This window comes from Melanotaenia boesemani, chromosome 22 (genome assembly GCF_017639745.1).
Source record: "Melanotaenia boesemani isolate fMelBoe1 chromosome 22, fMelBoe1.pri, whole genome shotgun sequence".
In the NCBI taxonomy this organism is placed as follows: Eukaryota; Metazoa; Chordata; class Actinopteri; order Atheriniformes; family Melanotaeniidae; genus Melanotaenia; species Melanotaenia boesemani.
This window is the reverse complement of record NC_055703.1, coordinates 4,262,652-4,286,670: the sequence shown is the minus strand read 5'-3', so window position 1 is coordinate 4,286,670 and position 24,019 is coordinate 4,262,652. Positions and strand designations below refer to the sequence as shown.

The window sequence follows — 24,019 nt, the reverse complement described above, 5'->3', positions numbered from 1 at the left end:
ACATTGTGGATATTTTGAGAATATCTTAATTAAAAAGCACAATGTCCCTCTTTGTGACGATGTTAATGACGCACCTGAGCCCCATGTTGAGGACCAACCCCTGGGACGGATGAGATGTGTAGTGAGGGATGCAATCTTCAGACTTTATTTCTGACAGGTCCTTTTCTGATCATTCAGTGCTCACTGACAGGAAGATTGATTATTGTATGTGTGTTTGTTATAGAATTTGTTTGGGGTTTATTTCCATGGGGACAAGGTGATATATTTTATTCTTGCTTTACTACACTGAAAAGCTTAATAAGAGCATATCCCTATGTTAACCACTTTATTACTGTAATGGTTAAACAAGTCAGGTGCAAAATACAAATAAGCATATGCACCAAATAAAAAGTTCTATTATTTGATCAGCTGTTAGGTTGTACCCATGTTCTTCCTGAAATCCGCCTTGTATCCTGCCCTCTGTTGGGATCAGGATAATCCTGTTTTTGTGGATCAAAGTTATCTGGATTCTACTCAAAAATTTTGAACAGCCCAAACTGAGAGTTTTATCCTGATAACAATCAGGATTGGATTACGTAGTCCAAGCTGATTCGGAATCTGGATTTCCCTTTTGAACAAGTCATCCTCAAGTTTTCATCCTATCTGAAAACCGAAAAACGTTCGGCTTATGTTTGAACAACCCTGAGCATCAGTGTGAGCAAGGTGGGATGAATTTTTAATTCATATAGTGTCACTCTGAGTGTGTTAAAATATCAGCATATCGTACTCACAATTAGGCACAATTTATAAGAAATAACCAAACTTTCCAATGGTAGAAGATTTATTATCACAAGCATTGTTACAATAAAGAAATAATCCACCAAACACTTATTTACCTATTTTTTCTGCTAAGTTTAGTAATAATTTTTTGTCTATAAATAAATAAATAAAGGCTGTTTCTCTGGGAATTTCCAGCCCCCTTTGCCGTCTCCTGACGTGTGTGTGTGGACTCCATGGGGCCAGGGGCCACAGCACGTCGCCGAGCCCCCATCCAGGCCCCTCCCCGTCAGCCTTGTGCCTGCCATTCAGCTAGGCTGTGTGGATGTCGTTCATCCCATTCTCCGTCTGATAAAACAAATTCAAAACAACTTTGTTTCTGTCAAAGTGCTTCCAGTATGGCTTACACGGCTGCAGGGGGGACCAAGAAGAAGGTCTGCTACTACTACGACGGTATGTGGCGGACTAAATGTGTGTAGGGAGCTCAAACCGCTGCATCTGGAAGGCCAACGTTAGCCGCATGGCTAATGTTTAGCTGTTGTAGCTGATTGTTGAATGAAAGCTAGCCAACTAGCTAGCTCGCGGCTAGCCTAATTATCCAACGTCTGAATGGCGCTTAACGATGTTATATATTGCCAACCTAATAAAGTTTTAAAAACTACAAAGCTAAAATTAAAAGCACTTTACATAGAGGCATCAAGTGTAAATGAAATACGGCAATAGAAAAGTTGAGGACAATTAGCTAGCTCTACTATATTTATCATCATCTCTGCGGAACCATAATTAAACGCATGGATCTGGGTTTTGCGTCTGATTTTTTTATTTTTTATTTTTAAACTGATGCACAAAACTGACAAGAAACTTATGCATATTTTAACTCAAGTATAAATTTTACAAACTGTGAAGAGGAATGAACAACTGTTTAATTCACAATGTGCTCAGGCCTGATTGTTCGGCCGAGGATGACCCTGTCCTCATCCCAGCACCAGGTTAATAAGAATATCATAATGTGTGCGGAAGAGGCTGCCCTCCTCTTATATTACGCCAAAGTGTGGCTTAATGGCTTAATTTACATTTATATTGGCAGCAGATTTTTACAAAAATGACTGAATTAGTGAATTTACGTGTTTATTTACACATTATGTTGATCTGCTGCCACACAAACACCTCAGTCTATCTACAGTATGTACATCCATTTTTCCTGCCATATCAAATGTGGTCCGGGTGGCAAAATATTCCACATAATATCCTTATTCAATTTATATTAAAGCAAAAGTTTCACAAATCATAACTGGTTTGTTAATATATTTAATTCCTCTAGAATAACGCAGTCCAGATTTAATCATACTAAATCTGGTAAAAAAAAAAAAAAAAGACCAAAAAACAAAAGACAAACAAACACACACACACACATATATATATATATATATATGTGTGTGTGTGTGTATGGTGCAGTGTCTGTATATTTCAGTATTTATAATTATTTTACAAATCAGAAACAGTGGTAATTAATTTACTTTAAATAGAAAAATACAGTGAACCAATCTGCAGTGGAATTGCCCTTTATGCAGATCATGAATTGGAAGCTGAACTCAGCGTAACCATGTTGTTAATGCTTGCAAATTAATATGTAAAGAATGAGCAGACATTAGATCCAATGTGCCATTTGTCAACCTGTGAAGATAAGCCTGGCTTTATTCTACAGCTTGGATAACTGGAAAGTAAGAAAACATCCAATCAGAACTTTATCCAACTAAAAAGTGTTTCATAGCATAAAATGTATAATTTAAAGTTGCTGCTCCAACACAAACTGCACTTCGTCCCTATACGCTCTCCATTTTTATCCACCGCTGAAAGTAGAAACCTGATCATCAAACCTAAGTTTTCACTCACAGCTGTTTCAGGACGTTTTTTAAGTCTATATAAAAATGAAGAAGTTATGATCCATGCAGATTTTTTAATAGTATGAGACAAACCACTAGCAGTCCATCACTGTTGACGGCAGTAGGGATGTAAGACGAGTCCTCCTCGGGTCATCTCCATGGTCTACTTGGTAAAACAGCAAACATGGTGAAGATAAATCTAAAGAGAAGACAGGAAGGGTAAAGTCTGTGCTGTCAACGGTGAGTGCCCCCTGCTAGCAGCTAACTCACGGTCCTGTAAAATTCATGCACATGTTCTTAATTTATAATGCAATTAATAACAGTATGTTGCATGTCAAGGCCTGTAAGTCTTCAGATGTTGGGCTTCATCAGCATCTAAACAGATGGTGGTATAGCTAAACCAGTGCAGACAGAGGAGGCAGATAATGGTGGAGGACGATGAGGAAATGGTGATTAAACTAGTTCTGGGGTTCTGGGAGTTAAATGTGAACACAGATTACGCAAACATAAAGCAAGTATTTATTTACTAACCTAATTAATTTGCAGTCTGATGGTTGTGTAATAATGGTGACAGACTTGTTGCTTATTGATCAGGAAATTCTCATGGTAGGTTCTTATTTCAACAGTTACCACTAAAATATATGTGAATATTAATATATTTAGTCGAGAATCTTGTGTTTTTTCTTTTATCATCACCTGCAATTTGCAGAAAGTTCTTCTAGGAAGGAGTTTGTTTACACGTCCCACTTTACTTTGCAGGTGACGTAGGAAATTATTACTATGGACAAGGACATCCCATGAAACCGCATCGTATCCGGATGACTCACAACCTGCTCCTGAACTACGGACTTTACAGAAAAATGGAGATTTATGTAAGTTTCAACAACACTGATTGGTTTGGCCTCTGAGGCCCTAACACCATGGGGGCGATGGAGGTAACATCTGGTGTGACAGGGTGTAACATCAGGTCTGGTATGTTAATATTAACTTGTAGGATCCACTGGAAGTCCAGAATCTCAGCTAAACGCTCATTAAAACCATTTCTATCACCACCAAACACAGTTCCGACAACAAAGAATTAAAAGAGTAGGTAAACACAGATTATGGCTCCATCTGTTCCCCCCACAGCATGAAAATGGACCAACGGTTTCTCTACTGAAAGCAGAACACTGGAAGTTTCATCTCCAGCAAATATTTACTGAACCGGAGGAAGCAAAATTCTGCTTCATCGTCACGAATTCTGTCTCAACTTTTCTGTCAAGCCTCCAAAACTTCTATCCACTGGGAAAAAACCAAGCGGCAAGCTCCACCTGTAAAATGTGAAGCCTCTGCGGAAGTGCAAAAAATTGCAGTTCACCCACCAGGGGCTGGCTCCAAAAGAGAGCAAATCCCACAGACTCCCACGTTAAAAACACCAACTTCACAGCAGAAATAAACATGTTTAAAGCCTGGTACAAAAAACATTTTAGGATTAATAGGTCAAGTTGCCTTCATGACAACTGTGAGGGAGGTGAATATTTTTCTAACTCATCCATTTAGATGTTATTTAATTCTGAAATTTCGGCATAATTAGGGGCGTGTCCTTCTGATTGACAGGTATCCAATATCCGCGGCAAGAAGGGAGAGTGCAGCACAAGCACGGTTTTTAGCCAGCTAACAGCGTGCCTTAGCTTTAGCCCGCCTACCTCCGTTAGCTGGTTAGCTACCTTTAGCTCAGGGTTAGCTCAGTTAGCTCTTAGCTACAGGCATCTCAGAATTTGATGGTTGTCAATCATCCACCCCACCTTCACAGTTCTCCTCTCAGCTCCGCCACTTTGCCCGTTTTTGGATTTTCCGGGACTAATGCTGCCAAGATGGCGACGTTGGGAACCGCCCAACAAGCTTCACTTTTGCTCTTCAGAAACCTACGGGTGACATCACGGAGGCTCTGTTCATCTTTTATATAAAGTCTATGGATAAAACCACATTTACTGGAAAACTCCTTTTCCCTGAGTCCTCTGTAGTTTCTTTCCAAAATCACTATTTAAAGGCCCATTAATGCTACCTTTACCTTCCTAAACTGGTACGTCCATTTCAGACGTCACTGTTCTCATACTTCCATGCGTCCTTTACATTGTCTTGGTTGTTAGGCAGAGTTCCGAGTTCACCTCAGAGTTCCAGCGTCCATTTCAGACAATAACCAACATGGTGATGATGGAGGCGGTCATGATGATGTTCATTCTTAGAAAGAGACATAAGAAGAGGCAGCGCAGTGACGAGGATTGTTTGTGCAGCCATTACAGGTTCTTGTTCTTTCTTCGTTTCGTGGAAACCGTGGGGGCAGTGTTGAGCAGTACAGCTGACATGTGGTCTGTGAAAGGAAGAAAGAACAAGAATGAATTATACAAGTAAATTTCGCAGAAGATGGACGAAATGCTCGTATCCATCTATTGCATAGAGTTTAAATGGATCTTTAGGACTCATTCAAACCAGCACAGTTTAGCCCAGGTGCATCCTGGTCCGCTTCCACGTGTAGTCCGGTCTGTTGGGAGTAGTGTGAACTATCATTCAGATTCTGCTGCATCCTTTGGTCTGCTTAAAAACCAGGGGTTACAGTCCGTTTGAAAGTGAACTCTGGTCCGGTGCACTGACAGCGTGGAAGCAAGCAGTGACCAGAGACAGGAAGTGACGTAGACCAACATGGTGGATATCTGGCTGCATCTTCTGCTGCTCATACTGGAGACATTCTGGTGACAACTGGATCAGGTTTGAGCACCAAAGTAAAACCATAAAACAGACTTCAGGAATTTATTGTTGCTACATTGTTTACTAGTGATGAACGAGACGTTTTTGGTCCTGGCCAATCAATGTGCTGGATTTTCTTCTTCTGTCTTCTTGGTCAGTGGTTGTTTCAGGTTAATACCTCCCCCTAGCGAGCAGCTGTTGTGACTGCGTGACATGGTCGAGGCGGTTTGGTGAAACCAAAGCTAACAAAAAAAAATCTGCCAGACTGTCCTGGTGCGAATGTGCTCTTACAGCATTTATTTGTTAGGAGGGCGTCTCTCTAAGCCATTCTTCCAGTTTTTCTCCTCAATCAAAGCCCCTGGTTTAGCTTTAATAGCAGCTGTTAGCACTGAGGTCAGTGTAGTTCAATGTCAGTTAGTCTGGTTGTGACTTGTAGGTCCGGGTAGTTCTAAAAGCTTTATGTTCCTACAGCTTTATTTGTACTGGTTTTTATCGTCCCAGTTTCCATCCAACTTGTTTTGTATTTTAGAGACCACATAAAGCAACGGCAGAGGAGATGACGAAATACCACAGCGACGACTACATCAAGTTCCTCAGATCCATCCGGCCAGACAACATGTCCGAGTTCAGCAAGCAGATGCAGCGATGTGAGTGTCTCTACGGGACATTGCACGACACTTTTAGTACTGGGACGCTAACATTTTCTGTATTTGTGCATAAATATAACTTTAAACATGAAAAGCAAAGTATTAACGAGGTAAATATTGCTAATATTCATCCAGAAATATAAAATATTTGCTCTTGTTTATATATTGTCTGAATTTAGATGCAAACTTAAATCTGAATATTGTACTTTGTGAAAACTGTCTGGTCATGAAAAGGATTGAAGCACTTTATAAAAGCCTATGGTTCATGATCCATTTAAATCAGTTAATGTAACTTAATACTTTGTTTTTGTTTATTTTTACAGTCAACGTTGGGGAGGACTGTCCTGTGTTTGATGGGCTGTTCGAGTTCTGCCAGCTGTCTGCTGGAGGCTCTGCTGGTAAGTAAAACACTTAGAAAGTTGATAGACTTTTTACCAGGAACCTACATAACAAGTACAAACAATATTCAATTTTTAACAAGAGGTTCTTAGTTGGTTTCTTCCACTCTTTAGCATACAAAATTCAAAATAAGAGTTCCGTGCCGGAATAACTTTAGTGCACTGTGTAGTTTGTATGGGAGTACCGTTGGCGGCCTGTGGGGGGGGGGGGGGGGGGGGCTTGTCCCCCTGCTAGAATGTCCAGTCTAGATGCAGGCAGGACGCTCCTCTGCGCACCGGTGTCGCACAGAAAACGGCGCCCCGAGATGACGTCATGGATGAACAGCAGCCTGTCAATGGAACCGGCACTCATGGCTACTACTGAGCTCCGGCTCTGGCATTTCCCGTCCCCGTGTAGCCGCAGGGAACATGGCAGCGCTTGGCCTTGGATCCAAAACGTGCATGATAATAACACCAACTCTGTCCGGAGTGGTGGCGGGGGGGCACCGTCGCTGCATTGAGCGCCATGTCGCCGGAGACCGTTGCAGCAGCAGAGAAATCCGTGTCTGGTGCCGCAGCTGCGAAGGTGGCGAGTGCAGAAGGAGCCGGTTCGTGGTGTCGGCTTGCCAGAAAAAAGCGATCGGCTTCTTCAGCCAGGGCACGGCAGTCCGTGATGCTGGTGTTAGCCAAAGCGGCTCGTACTGGGGAAGGCAGCTGTCTCAGAAAGAGTTGGACGAAGAGGAAATCGGGTGCATGGTCGTGTTATTTTATTCAAAACAGAAGAAGAATAGAGTGTTTTGGAAAACAATATGGAGGTGCCCGTGGAGAGAGAACACAGGAAACCCCAGATACTGTCTTGGGGTTACCGGGCAACAGTGAACAACCTGCTACAACGTGAAACACCAGTCTATATTATTGCACGGTGAATAATGTAATTAAGAGTCCACTACAATCTTATTTAAACAAAATTACTTTAAAAAAAATATAAAATAAAATTATAAGCACTGCCTCTAGCACTACATGACAGCACCTGGTCCAACTGGACTCAAAGCAGTCTGACTACCACTTAATGATGATGTCCCATCTTGTTTGAATTCATGCTTGTGTTCTTACTCTCAAATGTAAGTCGCTTTGGATAAAAGCATCTGCTAAATGACTAGAATAGAGTAGAATAGAATAGAATAGCCTGCAGGTATGGAAGCTAGTAAAAGAAACGGACCAGAAATAGTTTCCACAAAACCAAAAAAGCCTCGGCATCCTGCTAAAAAAGTAAACGACCAAAAACGGAATAAAACGAGGACTAATACTGGAGAATCTTTTGAAAGGTGGAGAAGTCTGAGCTGGCAAAGTTTCTCCTCGACAGGTAAACACCGGAATTTTGCTTAAATTAACCGAAAAGTTTATCATGATTTACAAAGATTTTAGTTTAATTTACTTCTCGGCACTCATTAAATGAATGTGTGTGACTGTATGGACGTATTAGTGGAGTAAATTGGTGGCCTGTTAGTTTACAACAACAAATGTAATGATGTTTGGGTCAAGTGAAAACTGTGTTTGTCCTTATAAACTTATGAAATTACTATCAAATTAATTTTTTAAGTGAGACTAAGAGAAAACTGCCGCTGCGTGGCATTTGGTAATTAATGTTACGTTTGTTTACACTCTATGCTAACGTAACTTAGTGCGTGAAATTAGCGCTAGCATTACAAAGCATAGCAACTTACTGTGTGTGTGAATCATCTTCGCTCCTCATCATGATGTTTGCTGGCGCTTTTTTCTCCGTCCTTTATAGACTGCATAACAGAACCGTCCTCTCACAAACCGGCACCCTATGCAAAACTCTCCGGGGGGGGGGAGGCACTCTCCGTGTTTTTCTCTTTCAGCTGCAGTTCTGATTTGAAACACTAGGTGTCAATGCTACTTATTTTGCCTTTAAATGAGGCGAGTGTTGTTGACCCATTAACCTCTTCATCACAGACCTCCCTGTACAGCGGCAGCATGAGATCCTACAGTCCAGAAGATGTTTGCAGACACCAGGAAGCAGCAATGCTAACATGTAGCATAGCAACATGATGGGGAGAACTAGTCTGCATATCTGACCACTTTCAGTCTTAGTACTAAGTTAGTCTTGACACTCATGCAGGCGTGTAGATCTCTCCTAACAGAGATGAACCAGAAGCACCTCTACACGTAAAAGGAATAGAATACGTTGTGTTTTCTTTGGCAACGCATGAAGAAATGAGGACTTGTTCAGGACTGTAGTTCTGAAGTTTTGAGGTTACCTGTACGAGACTTTCCTTGATACTCCTGCAGCGAGCTTGACTTGAACTTGAAAGAGGCATTTTTGCTAGGCCAGCTGACTTCAGGAAGGAAACGAGCTTTCAAAGACTTTGCCTGTTAGCTGCAGTGATCGCAGGACTCGAGCCACTTTTCGTTTCTCCGAACTCAATCACTCTCAGTCATTTCCGTTGCTCCTCCACCGTCGCCTCATCCAAGTTGTTTGTGTTTTATCACAGCTGGAGCAGTGAAACTGAACCGGCAGCAGACGGACATCGCAGTCAACTGGGCCGGAGGACTCCACCATGCAAAGAAGTCTGAAGCCTCAGGCTTCTGCTACGTGAACGACATTGTGCTGGCCATCCTGGAGCTGCTGAAGTGAGAGGCGTTACCATGACAACAAACCCTAAATCCCAAGCTGCGGGAGGTCTTACTGTTTGTACTTCGTTGGCACTTACCCCAGCTCTGTCTGTGTCCAGGTACCACCAGAGGGTGCTGTACATTGATATAGACATACACCATGGAGACGGAGTGGAGGAGGCCTTTTACACCACAGACAGGGTCATGACCGTGTCCTTCCATAAGTATGGGGAGTACTTCCCTGGAACTGGAGACCTCAGGGTGAGAATCATTCAGAATGAAAACTTCCAGACATGCTGTTTGTTGTTTAGTTTTCCTTTTATTTTCATTTATTTTAATTTCTTTTTTTTTTTCAGTTTTATTCTTTGTATTTTATTTTCATTTAAATTTTATTTAATTTAATTAATTTTTTTTCCCCCAAATTAGTGTTAATTAACTAGTTAGTGTCTGTGTTGTACTTTAGGATATCGGAGCTGGCAAAGGCAAATATTACGCCGTCAACTTCCCTCTGAGGGACGGCATCGATGACGAGTCTTACGAGCAAATCTTCAAGCCTGTAAGTAGGAACCAGAACCATCTCAGACCTTTTTGAAGAAGAACAGTCCAATTTTAACTGAATGATCCTGACTGTGTAGCTTATTAAGTATTGCTTCACTTTTACATGCTTATAAATGTTGTTTTTCAAGTTTAACCCTTAGAGGTCTGAGTCCCAGGTCAGCACGAACTAACCTGATAGGATCTAATACTTATTTTATCCTGTTAACCTGCTTTTTTAAAACATATTGAGCCTAAAAAAAACAGAAAAATAATAAAATCCAAATTGAACTAAAATTGACAACTTATTGAAATAAAAATCACAAACGTGCTCAATCAACATTTTTCAGAGCTTGAAAAAATAAATATTAGTTGCAAGTATGAATAAAAAAGTCAAACTAAATATTTCCTGTAAAATACATGTATATAAGGAGTAAAACAGATCAAACTATATACAAATATTTCAGAATATGAGTGATTAAACGTCTTAATCTCTGACTCTACAACGTAAATACTCAGTTTGCAGATGAAAATTTTACAAGTAATATTAGAGGAGGTGAAAGAAAACATAAATAAATGAGAGAAGTGCGCTGCCCCTGAGACCTGAACCCGGACAGGCGGAAGATGGATAAACATCAAATCACTGCATCATCTGTTGAGCAGATAAAGGAGGAAACGACTGAACATTTAACATCTCAGTATTTATTTTACTCCTGATCTTCTGAGCACATAAAGGTAAATATAGAACATTATATCCATATGAAACGACTTCACAACGTTTACAGTCCAGTAACACAAAACAAAAGCTATAAATGTTCATGTTGGCCTCGTCTCACATCACTAATGATGACAGGCGGATCAGTCACCTCATCATCCTCAGCAACTCTCTCATCTCATGATGAAGATGAAACAGTCACATCCTGTGTTTTCCTTTCCATAAAACAACTCAAAAGGTTTGTTGGACGTTCATTGAACGCCTCATATTTATATATCCCATCACTCCCAGCTCAGATCAACATTTTAACACAGTCTGATTTGGACTGTCCTACCTTTTGGTTTTACGTGGTTTATCAGCATCAAAAAAACTGCGAGAGAGTTTCAGATCTTCATGTTTGGGTGAAGTTGACAGCCGCGCTCCATGTCACCTACTTTCATTTTTTAATACAGTGGTTTGAAAACATGGCACAATCACAGAACTCTTAGGGTTAAAACCAAAAACAAGACAGTTTTTCCTGTTCTTGTACTAAAGACGTGCCTATCAGGACACAGTAATAAGTCATTTTCTTTGTGGAGTAATTTTCTGCTTTGATCCTGCAGGTGATGGCCAAGGTGATGGAGATGTACCAGCCCAGCGCGGTGGTTCTCCAGTGTGGTTCAGACTCGCTGTCAGGAGACCGCCTCGGCTGCTTTAACCTCACCATCCGTGGTACAATTAACAGCACAGAGCGCAGCCATAACGATGCCTCAGAACCTGTACGGGACGTGCTTCAACATGCTTCTCTTTGTACCAGGACATGCCAAGTGTGTGGAGTACATAAAGTCTTTCAACCTGCCGCTGCTGATGCTCGGTGGAGGAGGATACACCATCCGTAATGTGGCCCGCTGCTGGACCTACGAGACCGCCGTGGCTCTGGACACAGAAATCCCTGATGGTTTGTCTCTTGTTTGTGTTAGTGTTAATTTTTAGCAGCATGTGGTTAAACTTGGCGGTGACCGTCCAGCTGCTGCTGTTCATCCTGTCTCAGCTTCAGTGTAAACCTTCTGCAGCTGTCTTCATCCTCTTTCTATTGCAGAACTGCCATACAACGACTACTTTGAATACTTTGGGCCTGACTTCAAGTTGCACATCAGCCCCTCCAACATGACCAACCAGAACACACAGGAGTACATGGACAAGATCAAGTATGTACCACAGCCTCATATTCAACAGAACAATCATCAGGAATTACAGGAACCCTGCCCATAGACAACAGCCTCAGTCTGTCTGAATTTAGATAATTCAGTCATCCAGGTCTTTATGTCTTTAACACATCCTTGTGATCTAGCAAACTGATTGGTTTCATCAGGCTTCAGAAGTATATCAGAATATCATCTGCCTGGAAAAGAACATTTATACCATGTTGTCTAATGATATTACCTAAGAGAACCATGTATAACTTAAAAAGTACAGAACATTGAGAAACTCCATGACTTACTCTGGTGTGTGAGGACATTTACATCAACAAACTGAAATCCATCAGGTAAATGTGGCTTAAACCAGCCTAATGCAGTTCCTTTAACAATAACAAGTTCAAGCAGAATGTTGTGATCAGTGGTGTCGAATGCAGCACTGAGATTTAACAAGATGAGTCCAGACAGGAATCCTTTATCCGAGGCCATGAGGAGATCATTGGCAACTTTTACCAGGTCTGTTTCTGGGCTATGATGAGATCTAAATGCTGCCTGAAACTTTTCAAATTATTTCTGCTCAAATTGGCACATAGTTGAAACAATTTCTTTTTTAAGAATTTTATAAAAGAAGTAGAGCTGTGCATCTTCAACTGTCTTACGATTCAGTTTGATTACGATTATTTTGTCAAGGATTCGATTCAATTCAGAGATGCATTACTGTGTTGCATCCTCAGTTTTCTTAATCACTGCATATTGATGCTTTCTTCATCTGTAAAAACAAGCTGATAATTATGAACTCAGTTTGTTTAAAATTATTTCAGGAATCAGTCTGAATGTCCTGATATTGACAAAGATCAGTAACATGTAAACGATTATTTTCAATGTCATTATTGAACTTCATTTTCCATTTTCGAAAAATCAAGAAACGTTGCTTCAATGTGACATTCTGTTACCAACATCTGTTGTCAGTTCAGAGAGAATATGGACTTTAAGAGGTTTTTCATGTTCTCCTTTATGGTCAGAAAACATTCTAGTCAGTTTGTAATTCAACACAGAGAATTTTGGTACAGACAGTCTGGTGGAGGTGTTCAGGAGAAGGTACAGACAGGTAGGTGGAGGTGTTCAGGAGGAAGTACAGACAGGTTGGTGGAGATGTTCAGGAGGAGGTACAGACAGGTTGGTGGAGGTGTTCAGGAGGAGGTACAGACCGGTTGGTGGAGGTGTTCAGGATGAAGTACAGACAGGTTGGTGGAGGTGTTTAGGAGGAAGTACAGACAGGTTGGTGGAGGTGTTCAGGAGGAAGTACAGACAGGTTGGTGGAGGTGTTCAGGAGGAAGTACAGACAGGTTGGTGGAGGTGTTCAGGAGGAAATACAGACAGGTAGGTGGAGGTGTTCAGGAGTAAGTACAGACAGGTAGGTGGAGGTGTTCAGGAGGAGGTACAGACAGGTTGGTGGAGATGTTCAGGAGGAAGTACAGACAGGTAGGTGGAGGTGTTCAGGAGGAAGTACAGACAGGTTGGTGGAGGTGTTCAGGAGGAAGTACAGACAGGTAGGTGGAGGTGTTCAGGAGGAAGTACAGACAGGTTGGTGGAGGTGTTCAGGAGGAAGTACAGACAGGTAGGTGGAGGTGTTCAGGAGGAAGTACAGACAGGTTGGTGGAGGTGTTCAGGAGGAAGTACAGACAGGTAGGTGGAGGTGTTCAGGAGTAAGTACAGACAGGTAGGTGGAGGTGTTCAGGAGGAGGTACAGACAGGTTGGTGGAGGTGTTCAGGAGGAAGTACAGACAGGTAGGTGGAGGTGTTCAGGAGGAAGTACAGACAGGTAGGTGGAGGTGTTCAGGAGGAAGTACAGACAGGTTGGTGGAGGTGTTCAGGAAGAAGTACAGACAGGTAGGTGGAGGTGTTCAGGAGGAAGTACAGACAGGTAGGTGGAGGTGTTCAGGAGGAAGTACAGACAGGTAGGTGGAGGTGTTCAGGAGGAGGTACAGACAGGTTGGTGGAGGTGTTCAGGAGGAAGTACAGACAGGTAGGTGGAGGTGTTCAGGAGGAAGTACAGACAGGTTGGTGGAGGTGTTCAGGGGGAAGTACAGACAGGTTGGTGGAGGTGTTCAGGAGGAAGTACAGACAGGTTGGTGGAGGTGTTCAGGAGGAAGTACAGACAGGTAGGTGGAGGTGTTCAGGAGGAAGTACAGACAGGTTGGTGGAGGTGTTCAGGGAAGTCCAAACCACCGTGTCTTTTTTTCTCTGGTAGGCAGCGGCTGTTTGAGAACCTGCGGATGCTGCCTCATGCTCCAGGTGTTCAGATGCAGGCGATCCCTGAGGACGCCGTCCCAGACGACACGGTGGACGAGGACACCGAAGATCCTGACAAACGCTTGTCCAGTATGAACTCCCCTGTCTGGTCTATACTGAAGCTGTGGGCATCACTGATGCTGAAACAGGTGTTATGTTATTGTTTACAGTTCGTGCTACAGATAAGAGAATAGCCTGTGATGAAGAGTTCTCAGACTCCGAGGATGAAGGTGAGGGAGGCAGGAGGAACGTGACCAGTCACAAGAAGGGATCCAAAAGGCCTAGAGTGGATGAAGACAAGAAGGAGGTAGAGGAGAAGAAAGCTGGTGGGTAACTCTGAACTGGAAAGTAGCTGAAATGTTCCTGGATGTGGTTTAACTGCTTCTGTTGTTCCAGATTTAAAAGAAGAAGAAAAGATGAAGGACAGCAACTCTGAGAAGACGGACACCAAGAGGTGATTTCTGGTTTTCTTCACCTGTTCAAACACAGTCTCTTCTCTTACAGAAACGGTGTGTGAGGTTGTTTAAACATTTGACACACCCACACACACACCCTTACACACCAACGATGATTTTACAGGGAAGATAAAACCAGTTACTGAAGTAGTTTTTCATTGTTCATACTAACTACAGTCTCAGTAGGTCCATCTTTGTCCTGAAACCATCATTATAAATGTGTGAAACCACATGAACGCTCCTCCTAGGTTTTATTTATTTCTGTCTTTTGATGCCAACATAAAATAAAACAAAGTAGATTCCATCTAAATCTCCTCTGCTGTGTGCAGAATAGGCGAATCTTTTGTGACGTCAGTGTTTACCTTTTGCCGCATTGCATCACGGTATTGGGTGGCAAGAAGCTGCATCTGTTAGCTGGATTTCTTTGCGTTTGGAGTTTGAGGGCGATCTACTACATGGTTCACTCGTGTTGTGTGATTGGCTGTACGGCTCGTTGGGGGCCCAACAAAAAGTTTTTCCGCATTCCCACCGAAAAAGACCCCGAAAAAAGAAGGAAATGGTTACGTGCTATGATACGTGCTTTGATACCTGCAAGCCTCACTGGTACACGCAGCTGTTGTGAGTCCTATCCTGACCGCTGTTTCTACTTTAAACATTAAAGCTGCTACATGACTGCATGTTTCTCCTAGACTGGATTTGAAAGAAAAATTTTGTAAGATGTTATTATCGTTTTTCACGATAGACCAAACGCCATTTAAATTATAGTTAACAGGACCAATAAAATTGAAAAACAGTCATTAGATTTAAAATGAAAAATTCAAAGGCACTGATAAATAAAGCCTTACCCGGCTTTGCAGTCGCAGTGACATGTGATTATTTCACCGTTTTCTTGGGCGATCACCCACGGAAGATGCGAATCACGCTGTGACTCTGCTTGGCCGGGTCTGACCTCCGCTTTGAGCACGACCACTGATTTTTGTTTCACCGAAAAGATTGGCCCAACCTTTCTTGAAACAAAATAGTTATAAGCTTCGAGGCTTTTAAAAGCTTTTAACCTCTCGTGGGTGAAGGGTCCAGGGCTTTCAACTAAATAAGAATAAATATCTCCCCAGCACATCTGTGGCCAAGATGCAGGTGAGTCAGACCAGTATTTTTCGTCATCCCAGACTTCATATGGGCTTTGTATTTGTTCGATTTTGTCTGCAACACAAATTTTTAGTTTCTCTCTAAACCTCCTCTGGTCTTCGGAGCTTAGCGTACTTATATAATTTGGATTTCGCCCGCTTACTTTCTTGTTTATGCTAGCAGGTTCCGCCATCTCAACAGGTCTTCTTGCCACCCAACCACACGCGCATGCGCAAAAAGATGTAAACAAAGATTCGCCTATAAATAAATCCTACGTTTTAACTCTGGATTTGTCTCAGAGAAAACAGGTGAAAAGGCTCCAGGACCTCTACCTGGACTTGGGAGGCTTCTTTTTGGAAGCTACATTATAAAAATGCTTTTGAACATTTCTTTAGAAAGCAGGAAAACATCCAGCTAGCTTTGACTAGCACTGACCACTAAAAAGCACCAACCCCACACTGAGTCGGTTTAACCAGTTACTGAACATTTGTGCTACAAAGCTGCTGCTTATCCTGCAGGAGGTAAAACATGGTGGATGGATTTTCTGTTTTATGTCCTGCTGAGACGTCCTCCACCATCACACCTGCCTCATGTGTTCTAGTAAGTAAACAAGTAAATATTTATTTATAAAGCACCTTTCAAGATAAAAATTACAAGGTGCTTAACAATAAAACAGAACACAAAATAACACAGTAACACAGAGAACATAAAAACAAATAAAACTAAGTAAAAGCAAGTTTAAAAAGATGCGTTTTTAGCTGCTTTTTAAAGAGATCATGGAGTCCAAAGATCTCAGGCTGAGAGGAAGGAGTTCCAGAGGGAAGGAGCCATTGCTGCGAAGGATCTGTCACCTTTAGTTTTCAGCCGTGTTGGCTTAGCAACCAGCAGACCTTGATCCCTTGATCTCAGCGACCTGCTGGGAGTGTAGGGCTGCAGAAGGTCTCTGATATAATCAGGTGCTTGGTCATGTAGTGCTTAATAGGTTAAAACCAGAATTTTAAAATGCACTTTGTGGGAAGCCAGTGCAGCTGGATTAGTAATGGAATGACACGAGTGAATTTGGAGGATTTTGTTATCAGCCTTGCAGCAGCGTTCTGAACAAGAAATCCCACCAGGATGATTTAATCCTTTAGTTTGGAGGGAATAACTCTTCCTCTGCCGTACGTTCCCATGAAAACACAGATGCAAAACAAAGCAACACATTCAGGGATGTTTATGGTTAACACTTAAATCTCCACTAGTTGGACCTCCCCCTCCAGAAACTTCTATGTGTGTGAAAAGAAGAAAAATAATGCTCCTCTATGGCTGGAATAAAGCCAAGAAGACGTTTCTGATGCACGGTGGCGCCACAAAGCAGCTGAGCTGGAGTTGGTTTAGTGAGGATAGCAGGTAAATAGTAGCAGGAATAACTGGAAATGAGGAAAAAGTGGAAACATGGAAATAGTTTCTGTTGTGTGTTTGTTTCAATAACAATATTTTTTCTCCTGAAAGCCAAGACTTGAGAGAACGATGAGATGAGAAAAGACTTGGTCACTGTTGATCTGTGTGTTATTTCTACAAAGTTCTGTTAGTAATAAATTCTGCTTTCTTCTTCTGGTCGACCTTTATGCTGCTATATCTATTCATACATTCATTTTACATCATTTAGCCTCATAACCTGACAGCTGAGGCTGGAAACATCATGTGTGACGCTGACTGGGATTAAAAGCTCCAGCTGCTACAAAATGATGGAGTTTAAAGGGTTAATAATTGTGACGTTTAATATTGCAGATAACTCTGAAATTAAATTATGACATGAATGATGTGGAAGTTTTTCTGGATCCTTTCATTAATTCATTGGACCCAACCTTCAGTTTTCCTTTCAGCTGCTTCTCCTTCGTTACTATGACAACATGGAATGATGGAGAAGATGATGGCAAAGAAAGAAAAAGGTGACCAAGCCCGTCTTTATCAGGGTGATAAATCCACCATTTGTCCCAGATGAAGGCAGCGTGCCGCACCAGTAGGTGCATTTTGAACTTTTCTATGTATCAGCCACTTTTAATAAAGGCTATTTCCTTTTTAAACTCAAGACTGCCTGGATCACCTTTTCTTTCTTTACCACGGCGTTACTGTTGTACCAAAGAGCATCTTGAAGGTTTTGTTGTTTTTTTCCCTCATCAACCGAACGGAAGCACTTCTTTTTTCTGTTTTTCTCTATGGAGAGGATGACGTTGCACTGCATCCTGCAGGCTTGACAGCAGCGTGTCAGGCAGTCCGGCCTCATCTCTGCTCCTCTGTGACGTTTCTGTCAAATTCAGAACCTCCATTTGTTCTGGACTCATTTCCTTACTGCAGGAAGTGTGTTTAATTTGACCATTTTCATAGCTAAGTTTGCTTGTCCCTCAGCAGTGTGAAGACGGAGCAGACCAGCAGTGCCTGAAGTCTCCATGCTGTCCACCCCCCAGGATTCAACCTCCACCCAGATGCTGTCGCAAGCCTCGTATTTATTGTGATTTTCTATTTTTTACCTGTAAATCTCTGTGATCTGTCTGTAGCGTCGGCTACAGCCATGTTTGATACTATGAACTATGTGTCTACAAAGTGCTCGTTCTTCTGAGGGAAATGTGAGATTATTTGTTTTAGGAAGCTGTGGGTGAATCCGTAGACCATCCTGCAACATTAATGATTGATTTTTTTATATATATATATATCTTGCATTTGTCAATAAAACTTTTTATACCGTTTCCATGAGATGAGCGATGTTCTTCATGCTGTAATGAAAGAGTTTGACCACACAGGGGTGCACAAACCTAAGAGGTACTCTAAGAGTGAGGCAACGATTCAGATACAAATACTTTCCTAATGAATTTAACATCCTTAAGGCCTCCTAGTGTAGAGCGTTCTCTAACAGGCTTGGTTAGGCGATCTGTTTTTAACCCGTTAACGCTGCAGGCCGGTCATGTTGGGCAGCATGTGCCTGACAATGATGGGTCAAAACGATTCATTAAACTTGATGCAGTCATAGAACACAAACATTAAATGGTTCAATGGTGCATTCAGGAACAGTTCGTCAGGTTAATTAACCACCTTCTTCAGTCATGTCCACTTCCATAAAACTTCTCCAAGAATTCAACAGGTTGACTTTTTTCTCTAGAAATCTCTTGAACAACTTCAGCCCTGCTCGAAACTTTAAAGATATATTAACCCTTAAAATGCCAGTTTAATGACTTCACTGTATTTTTCCATCATCGGCCTTTAAGGGGTTGAAATGCCAATAATCAGACGATATTTCATCGTTTTGATCAGGTCTGAAGTTGATCAAAATATTTGATCCAAAACAGCAGAAAAACTTGAATCTGTTAAGTTTTTAAAGCAGTTTCTGAAAGAGGAAAATTTTGTCCTTAGACTTAAATTTGATGCAACAGAAAAACTAAAGCAAACATTTAGATTAAAACCTGACGTATCCAAGCCTGATTTAAAATAATTCACCAATTATCAGAGTAAAAAAAAAAACTCACTTTTGTGTTTTCCATGATAAATATTTGCACCATGCAACTGAACTGGCATTTAACGAGATAAAATCCTGATAATTGTTCAGTATTTGATCAGGACTGAAGTTTATAGTTTGTGATTGTGTTTTAAGCATCAACACTGACCAGTTTAACAGGAAAAATGTTCCCAAATGGGTTAAAATGTCTGTAGTGATGCAGGAGGGCTGCTTGCTTCCTGCGTGCAGAAATGCCCCAGCTTTTTTTTTCCTGTTTGCAATGCAGATTTTAAGATGTAGCCCTCATCAACACATCTGAAGCACAGCAGCTGTTTGGTGTCAGAAAAACTTTAATGTGGTTTAAAGTTCAGTTTTCACACCTTTTTATTTGCTTCCTCTTCTCGTGCCTGCGTGAAAATAACTTTACATCCGGGATTCTGACTCGAAGCTGAAATAAACACAAACACGAGACGCAGCTCAAATTTTATTCACATTTATTTTTGCTTTTGGTGTGCTCACAGAAAATCCGAACACCCTGAAGCAGGAGTTTTAATAGCAAAGTTACACCTTCTCTTTAGTCGAATCCATCAAAGCTTCTCCAGTATTTACAAAAGAAAGAAAACAAGATGCTACACAAACATCTGCATCTGAAAGACGAGTTCAGTCTGGGGCAACAAACTGGCTGCTGGAGTGGAGAGAAAACCACAGATAGAAACAGTTTATCACAGCTTGCTTCGTCAGACTGAGGGTCTGGTCGTCTCAGTCATCGTGTTGGTTGGTATCTTACAAAAAAGACAAGTTGGTGGAAAAAAGCTGCAAATTTTATGTGCTTTTTGAGATCAAGATTTTCTTTTTGTACAATAATCACAGTTAAAAAAACACCCCGCCTATACATACTTACATTTTATTAACCAACAATAAACAGTAAAGCCTATACAACTGCTCTCTACTGGATCACTGACAGCTAATGAGAAGTGAAAAGCTGGTTTCCTAACATCTATCTGTGGGTCTGTTCTGGTAAAAATGACTTAGTGTTGTCAGCCACGAAGATCTCCTTCCCTTTTTAGACTCTTCTGGTCTTAACAGTGGCACATTTACAGCTCTGTCTCCATGTCGAGGCCACATCCATCCTATTTTGTTTACATTTTGTATATTAAAAAAAAACTAATAAAATCAATAATACTGATGTAAAAATATATGGCAGAGTGTGGATGAATCCGATCGCTGCTCATGTTGAAGCCACCCACCTCCCGAGCTGGTATCAATGGTCTGAGATGGGTTTTGTGTAAAAGGGGATGGAAACCAAAAGAAAAAAGGAAAAAGAAAAGCTTTAAAATATCCCTGCTTGTAGACAAGTCCTCTGTAGCCAGCAGGTGGCGCCACTTCAACGTACAAACAAGGAAATGTTCTCTGATTATCTTTTTATTTCAGGTGTTATTCAGCAGCTTCGGGGGCCTCGGCCGGGGCCTCTGCTGATGCTGCTTCCTGTGGGGCCTCCTCTGTTTTGGGCGCATCCTCTGTTTTGGGAGCCTCCTCCGCCTTGGGTGCCTCTTCCACCTTGGGTGCCTCCTCGGCCGTGGGCTCGGCCGGTTTCTCCTCCACCTTTGGCTCCTCTGTGGCTGCGACCTCCTCAGCCGGCTTCTCTGCTGCTGGTGCTGCCTCCTCCTGCTTCGCCTCTACCTCCTCCTTGGCCTGCTCCGTAGCAGGCACCGCCTCCTCCTCGGCGGGCTTGGCCTCCTCGCCGGCAGCTGCAGCCTCCTCTTTGCCCTCAGCCTTGGCCTCCTCTGTAGGAGCCGCTGCTGCCGCCTCCTCCTCCTTCTCGGCTCCATTGCCAGTCTCCTTTTTGGTCTTCTTGAAAGAAAAGCCACTGAGCTTGAACGACTTCTTGAAGGAGAACTTCTTTTTCTTCTTCTTGGGGGTCTCGTTGCTGGTAGAAGGTGTAGCTCCCTCCTCCTTGGCTGCAGCCTCTCCCTCAGCAGGAGCTGGAGATGTTTCTATCTTTTCCCCATCTGCAGCCTCCTTTTCAGCAGAATCCGCCCCAGTCTCCTCTGCTGCTGCTGCCGCCTCCTCTTTGGGGGTCTCCTCAGTCGCAGCGCTGCCGTTGGCCTGCACCTCCTCTTTGCCATTCTCAGCCGCTGCAGGAGAAGCATCTCCGTTGGCTTTCACATGCCCATTTTCCTGAAAGAAAAGAAAAAAAACGGAGGCTGTCACTCCGAGTTGGAGGTGGACAGTCCCACTGGTGGACACCGGGGGCAGCAGACACCAGAGGAGCGAACAAAAAAAGAAAGAAAAAAACCGAGCCCTCCAGTTCAGTTTATGCTTTTCACCTCTAATCTGCGCCTTACATGGAAATGATACCACAAAAACAAAATTACCCAGAACTATAAACATGTTCTGTGACCTTTACTCTCCAGTTTTGACTAAAATCCGGATAGAAAACCCTCATTAGTCTCACACATCACACCTCAGGTGATTTCTACACATCACAAATGTATAAATTAAAACATTTAGACGGTTCCGACCCGTCATCTCTTCAAAGTAATCCAGAATGGAGCGCCCCTTCCTTCCCCGTCACCCCCCGGTGTGATAACAGGCTGCCATCTCCACTTTCTAATCAGACATCTGCAACAAAACGCGCTCCTACAACTTCAATTAAAACTCAATCTGGCGCTCCACCTCATCCAGAAACGAGTCCTCTCAGCAAAAATCTCATTAACAACTTCTTTTATTTCACTTTATCACCAGATGATCCAAACAAAGCGGGTCCCTCCTTCATTTAATCATGTCTGGCCAGATTAACGTCCAGAAGTCCGCGCGTAACTCTGATAAATCAAACAATCAGCTGTTGCGCATCAACGTGCCGAAAAAGAAGAAACACGCGTCTTTCCCTTAAGTTTTTCCTTAACTTTAAGTGTCCACAGGAACCCACGGATCCTCCACAGTTTGACGGATGGAAACAGATGCGACTGAATATTTTTTTTTTTTACCTGTCCGTTGGTCTTGGCGGGGGAAGCAGCAGCTTCTCCGGGCTTTTCAGCCACGGTTTCACCCGTTGTCTTGGATAATTGCGCTCCCATGCTTCTTCCCTCCAACAAAGAAACCAACCGATCCGAAGCGGGAAGAGAGAGGGGGGGTAAAAAAAAAAAAAAAAAAAAGAGAGCGAGAGAGAGAGAAAGCGAACAAAGACCCACGAGTCTCTTTGTTAAAACGCGAAGCTCTCCGCCGCCGCTCCTCTTTCTCTCTGCACAAAAAAAGTTGACAGACAAAACGGAGAGCGGAGTCCGGTGACAGGCGGAGGATTTTTCAGAGAAGCGGAGCGAAGCTGGAAGTTTGGAGAATGATAAAATCCCGGGCTGGTGGCCGCGTCGCTGCAAAATGGAGCAGTCCCCCCGCTTGATAAAAAGATGCGGAGTCCAACGCCCAACTGAGGAGATGAATGGCGCTGCGAGCAGTGACGGCACCGCACTTACATTCAGCCAATCACAGCACCCGTTCAGGGTGGGGGCGGGGCTTAGGGAAAGGCGTGAACAGTGCGGCAGATTGTAGAGTTGCGTTCAGAGAGCGCAGGAAAAACAAGTTTCGTTAAGGAGGAAAAATATTTAAAAAATACAGTTTCCAGGATTTAGTACTGGTAATCGTTATTTTAAAGTTTTTAGTAGTAAAATATTCTAATTTTTCTTACTCAGAACTTTCTCTCTCTCGACTCTAAAATGCATTCAATTGCATTTCAGTTCAAAACCGCATAAAAAGAAATAGAAAATATCTCTGGTTTAAAATGAGCAGACATAAAGTTAAAGCAGAGCTACTCAATTCGGTCCTACGAGGGCCGCAATCCAGCAGGTTTTCCATGTATCCCTGCACCAACACACCTGAGTCAAATTAGGTGGCTCTAACAGCCAATCAGGTTCTACACAATGACTCGTTAATTTGACTCAGGTGTGTTGGTGCAGGGATACATGGAAAACCTGCTGGATTGCGGCCCTCGTAGGACCGAATTGAGTAGCCGTTTTGAGGACTTTAACTAGCAGCTCCATCTGTTCTCTGATTAAGATTCTAAACATATTACAGAACTTTTAACTTTTTAAGGAGCCGTCCCCATGACGCAGAATTGCATTGAAACCGCAAAAGTATTTTCATTCCCACAAAACCAGGGATTAGCCTCCCTGAAACCGATCATATCTGAAACCACGTACCAAGGTGGATAGGTTTAAAACCTCCACCATCTGTGTCATTGTGAAGACAGCGTGCCCACACCACTAGAGGATATGAGGTCAGTGTGATGAATGCACGCCAAACACAACAACAATAATGGCGTCTGTGACCAACTGTGTTGTGATGCTCCAGACGGTCCTGGCTTGTGTACAGCTTTAGCACCAAAATGCTCGGCTTTTACAACACAGTGCTGCTCTACTGTACCAGCAACAATGAGAGCAAGCAGACACATCATTAACTGCACATGCCCTACGTCTTGTTCTAGCTTTGGAGTATTACTCTTTAATCATTGTAGTGCCCCCTACAGCCTTGTAGTATATACTACAGCGGATTCAGTGTTATAGCCTTTCTCCTAGTTTTCAACACTGTTTTCACTCCTGAACCGGCTTTGGTGTTGTGTGGACATAGCCTGAATGTTTCCTCCACACTCTTCATTAAGAGAGCATGGCAACGTGACGTTACGATACTAGCCGTGGCTGGTGGGAAAAACAGACATTGTTGGAGGCCAATGAGGAGGCATCATGATCGACATGGGGAGAACTTGTTGAATAGTGGGTTGCAATGCACACAATTGACAGGGGAAAAATGGCAAACAGACTCTTTTTTATTATCTTCCAATGTGGATAGTTTTTCTGATATGCCAAGTTGGTTGAAAGTCTGCTCAAGGCATTTTCATTCTGGTATGGTGAACGTTTCGCTTAGTGAGTTTAACAGTAGGTTCCTCTGCATGTTTTAACCTAGCATGAGTCGACAAAGCAAGCAAGCAGGCTAAGGAAGGCTAGTTCAAACATCATACGATGAATGAATGGAACCCAAACAGCACTCAGCTGAGCTGTTCTTGGCCCACGTTGGTCCCCTTAGTACCAACATGTCCTGGTTTAACCAGCACAGCCTACCTGAGTATTGTTGCTGACCATGTCCATCCCTTTATGACCACAGTGGAGCATCTTCTGATGCTACTTCCAGCAGGATAATGCACCAAGTCACAAAGCTCAGATCATCTCCACCTGCTTTCTAG

General features: G+C 42.6%; 2 protein-coding genes and 1 long non-coding RNA gene across 4 annotated transcripts; 2 read left to right on the top strand and 1 right to left on the bottom strand.

Moving 5' to 3' along the window:
• The first annotated feature begins 1,014 nt into the window (after positions 1–1,014).
• LOC121633947 (histone deacetylase 2) lies at positions 1,015–18,046 on the top strand. 2 transcript variants are annotated; one of them, XM_041976296.1, is made up of 14 exons: positions 1,015–1,209; positions 3,399–3,511; positions 5,893–6,010; positions 6,334–6,408; positions 8,904–9,042; positions 9,144–9,285; positions 9,488–9,580; positions 10,876–10,984; positions 11,070–11,210; positions 11,352–11,460; positions 13,700–13,830; positions 13,911–14,066; positions 14,137–14,194; positions 17,712–18,046. In XM_041976296.1, exons 1-14 carry the CDS (start codon positions 1,155–1,157, stop codon positions 17,740–17,742), a joined length of 1,470 nt encoding a protein of 489 aa, XP_041832230.1. In that variant the 5' UTR covers positions 1,015–1,154; the 3' UTR covers positions 17,743–18,046. The 2 variants fall into 2 exon arrangements, with proteins under 2 accessions (XP_041832230.1, XP_041832229.1); XM_041976295.1 differs by having other exon boundaries at positions 17,709–18,046.
• LOC121633948 lies at positions 16,997–17,485 on the top strand. The gene is made up of 2 exons (XR_006009155.1): positions 16,997–17,251; positions 17,393–17,485. It is a non-coding gene; the product is annotated as an uncharacterized LOC121633948 (long non-coding RNA).
• A 1,220-nt stretch (positions 18,047–19,266) lies between the features above and the next one.
• On the bottom strand, positions 19,267–22,230 carry marcksa (myristoylated alanine-rich protein kinase C substrate a). The gene is made up of 2 exons (XM_041976379.1): positions 21,777–22,230; positions 19,267–20,967 (listed from the first exon to the last, which is right to left on the bottom strand). Exons 1-2 carry the CDS (start codon positions 21,864–21,866, stop codon positions 20,224–20,226), a joined length of 834 nt encoding a protein of 277 aa, XP_041832313.1. The 5' UTR covers positions 21,867–22,230; the 3' UTR covers positions 19,267–20,223.
• Positions 22,231–24,019: the final 1,789 nt, after the last annotated feature.

Bases quoted from the DNA above. Each gene is read 5' to 3' on its own strand.
- marcksa (XM_041976379.1), bottom strand. From the start codon at position 21,866: ATGGGAGCGCAATTATCCAAGACAACGGGTGAAACCGTGGCTGAAAAG. The intron at 20,968-21,776 runs GTAAAAAAAAAA...CTTTTCTTTCAG, and splicing joins CCGCCAAGACCAACGGACAG to GAAAATGGGCATGTGAAAGC.
- LOC121633947 (XM_041976295.1), top strand. From the start codon at position 1,155: ATGGCTTACACGGCTGCAGGGGGGACCAAGAAGAAGGTCTGCTACTAC. The intron at 6,409-8,903 runs GTAAGTAAAACA...GTTTTATCACAG, and splicing joins GTCTGCTGGAGGCTCTGCTG to CTGGAGCAGTGAAACTGAAC. The intron at 14,195-17,708 runs GTGATTTCTGGT...CTTGTCCCTCAG, and splicing joins GAGAAGACGGACACCAAGAG to CAGTGTGAAGACGGAGCAGA.